The sequence below is a fragment of the Corvus brachyrhynchos genome, unplaced genomic scaffold (assembly GCF_000691975.1).
Source record: "Corvus brachyrhynchos isolate BGI_N302 unplaced genomic scaffold, ASM69197v1 scaffold466, whole genome shotgun sequence".
NCBI lineage: Eukaryota > Metazoa > Chordata > Aves > Passeriformes > Corvidae > Corvus > Corvus brachyrhynchos.
Genome location: NW_008238635.1, coordinates 909,466 through 909,803, shown reverse-complemented (window position 1 = coordinate 909,803; position 338 = coordinate 909,466). Strand labels below are relative to the sequence as shown.

General features: G+C 60.9%; 1 protein-coding gene across 1 annotated transcript in view; it reads left to right on the top strand.

Annotated features, from left to right (window-relative positions):
• Nucleotides 1–338, top strand: part of TNR (tenascin R) — a 35,471-nt gene that overhangs the window by 5,208 nt on the left and 29,925 nt on the right. The window contains exon 2 of the mRNA XM_017737439.1: nucleotides 234–335. Within this exon, the coding sequence (XP_017592928.1) occupies nucleotides 234–335 (102 nt within the window). The remainder of the gene's footprint in view (nucleotides 1–233; nucleotides 336–338) is intronic.

Genomic DNA, 338 nt, shown 5'->3' with positions numbered 1-338 from the left:
AGGGAAAGATCCACCCAAACCCCACCATGACCCCGTATCACCGGGTCTTCCCCTTTCAGCCCTAAAGCCATCAGTTCCCCAGAGCTGGGCGTGCTCAGAGGGAGGACTATCCCCTCCTTGCCCCACACCTGTCCCCCTTCTCCAGCCCATCAGAGGGCTGAACTAAGACCAAAACTGACCTTTTTCCACCTCCCACCCGGTGGCTTCTGACCCTCGGTCCTGCATCCTTGCAGGGCAGCTGGATTACATCCCGCAGTGCAGCGGCCACGGGAATTTCAGCCTGGAGTCGTGCAGCTGCGTGTGCATGGAGGGCTGGGCAGGCAGCAACTGCTCCGAGC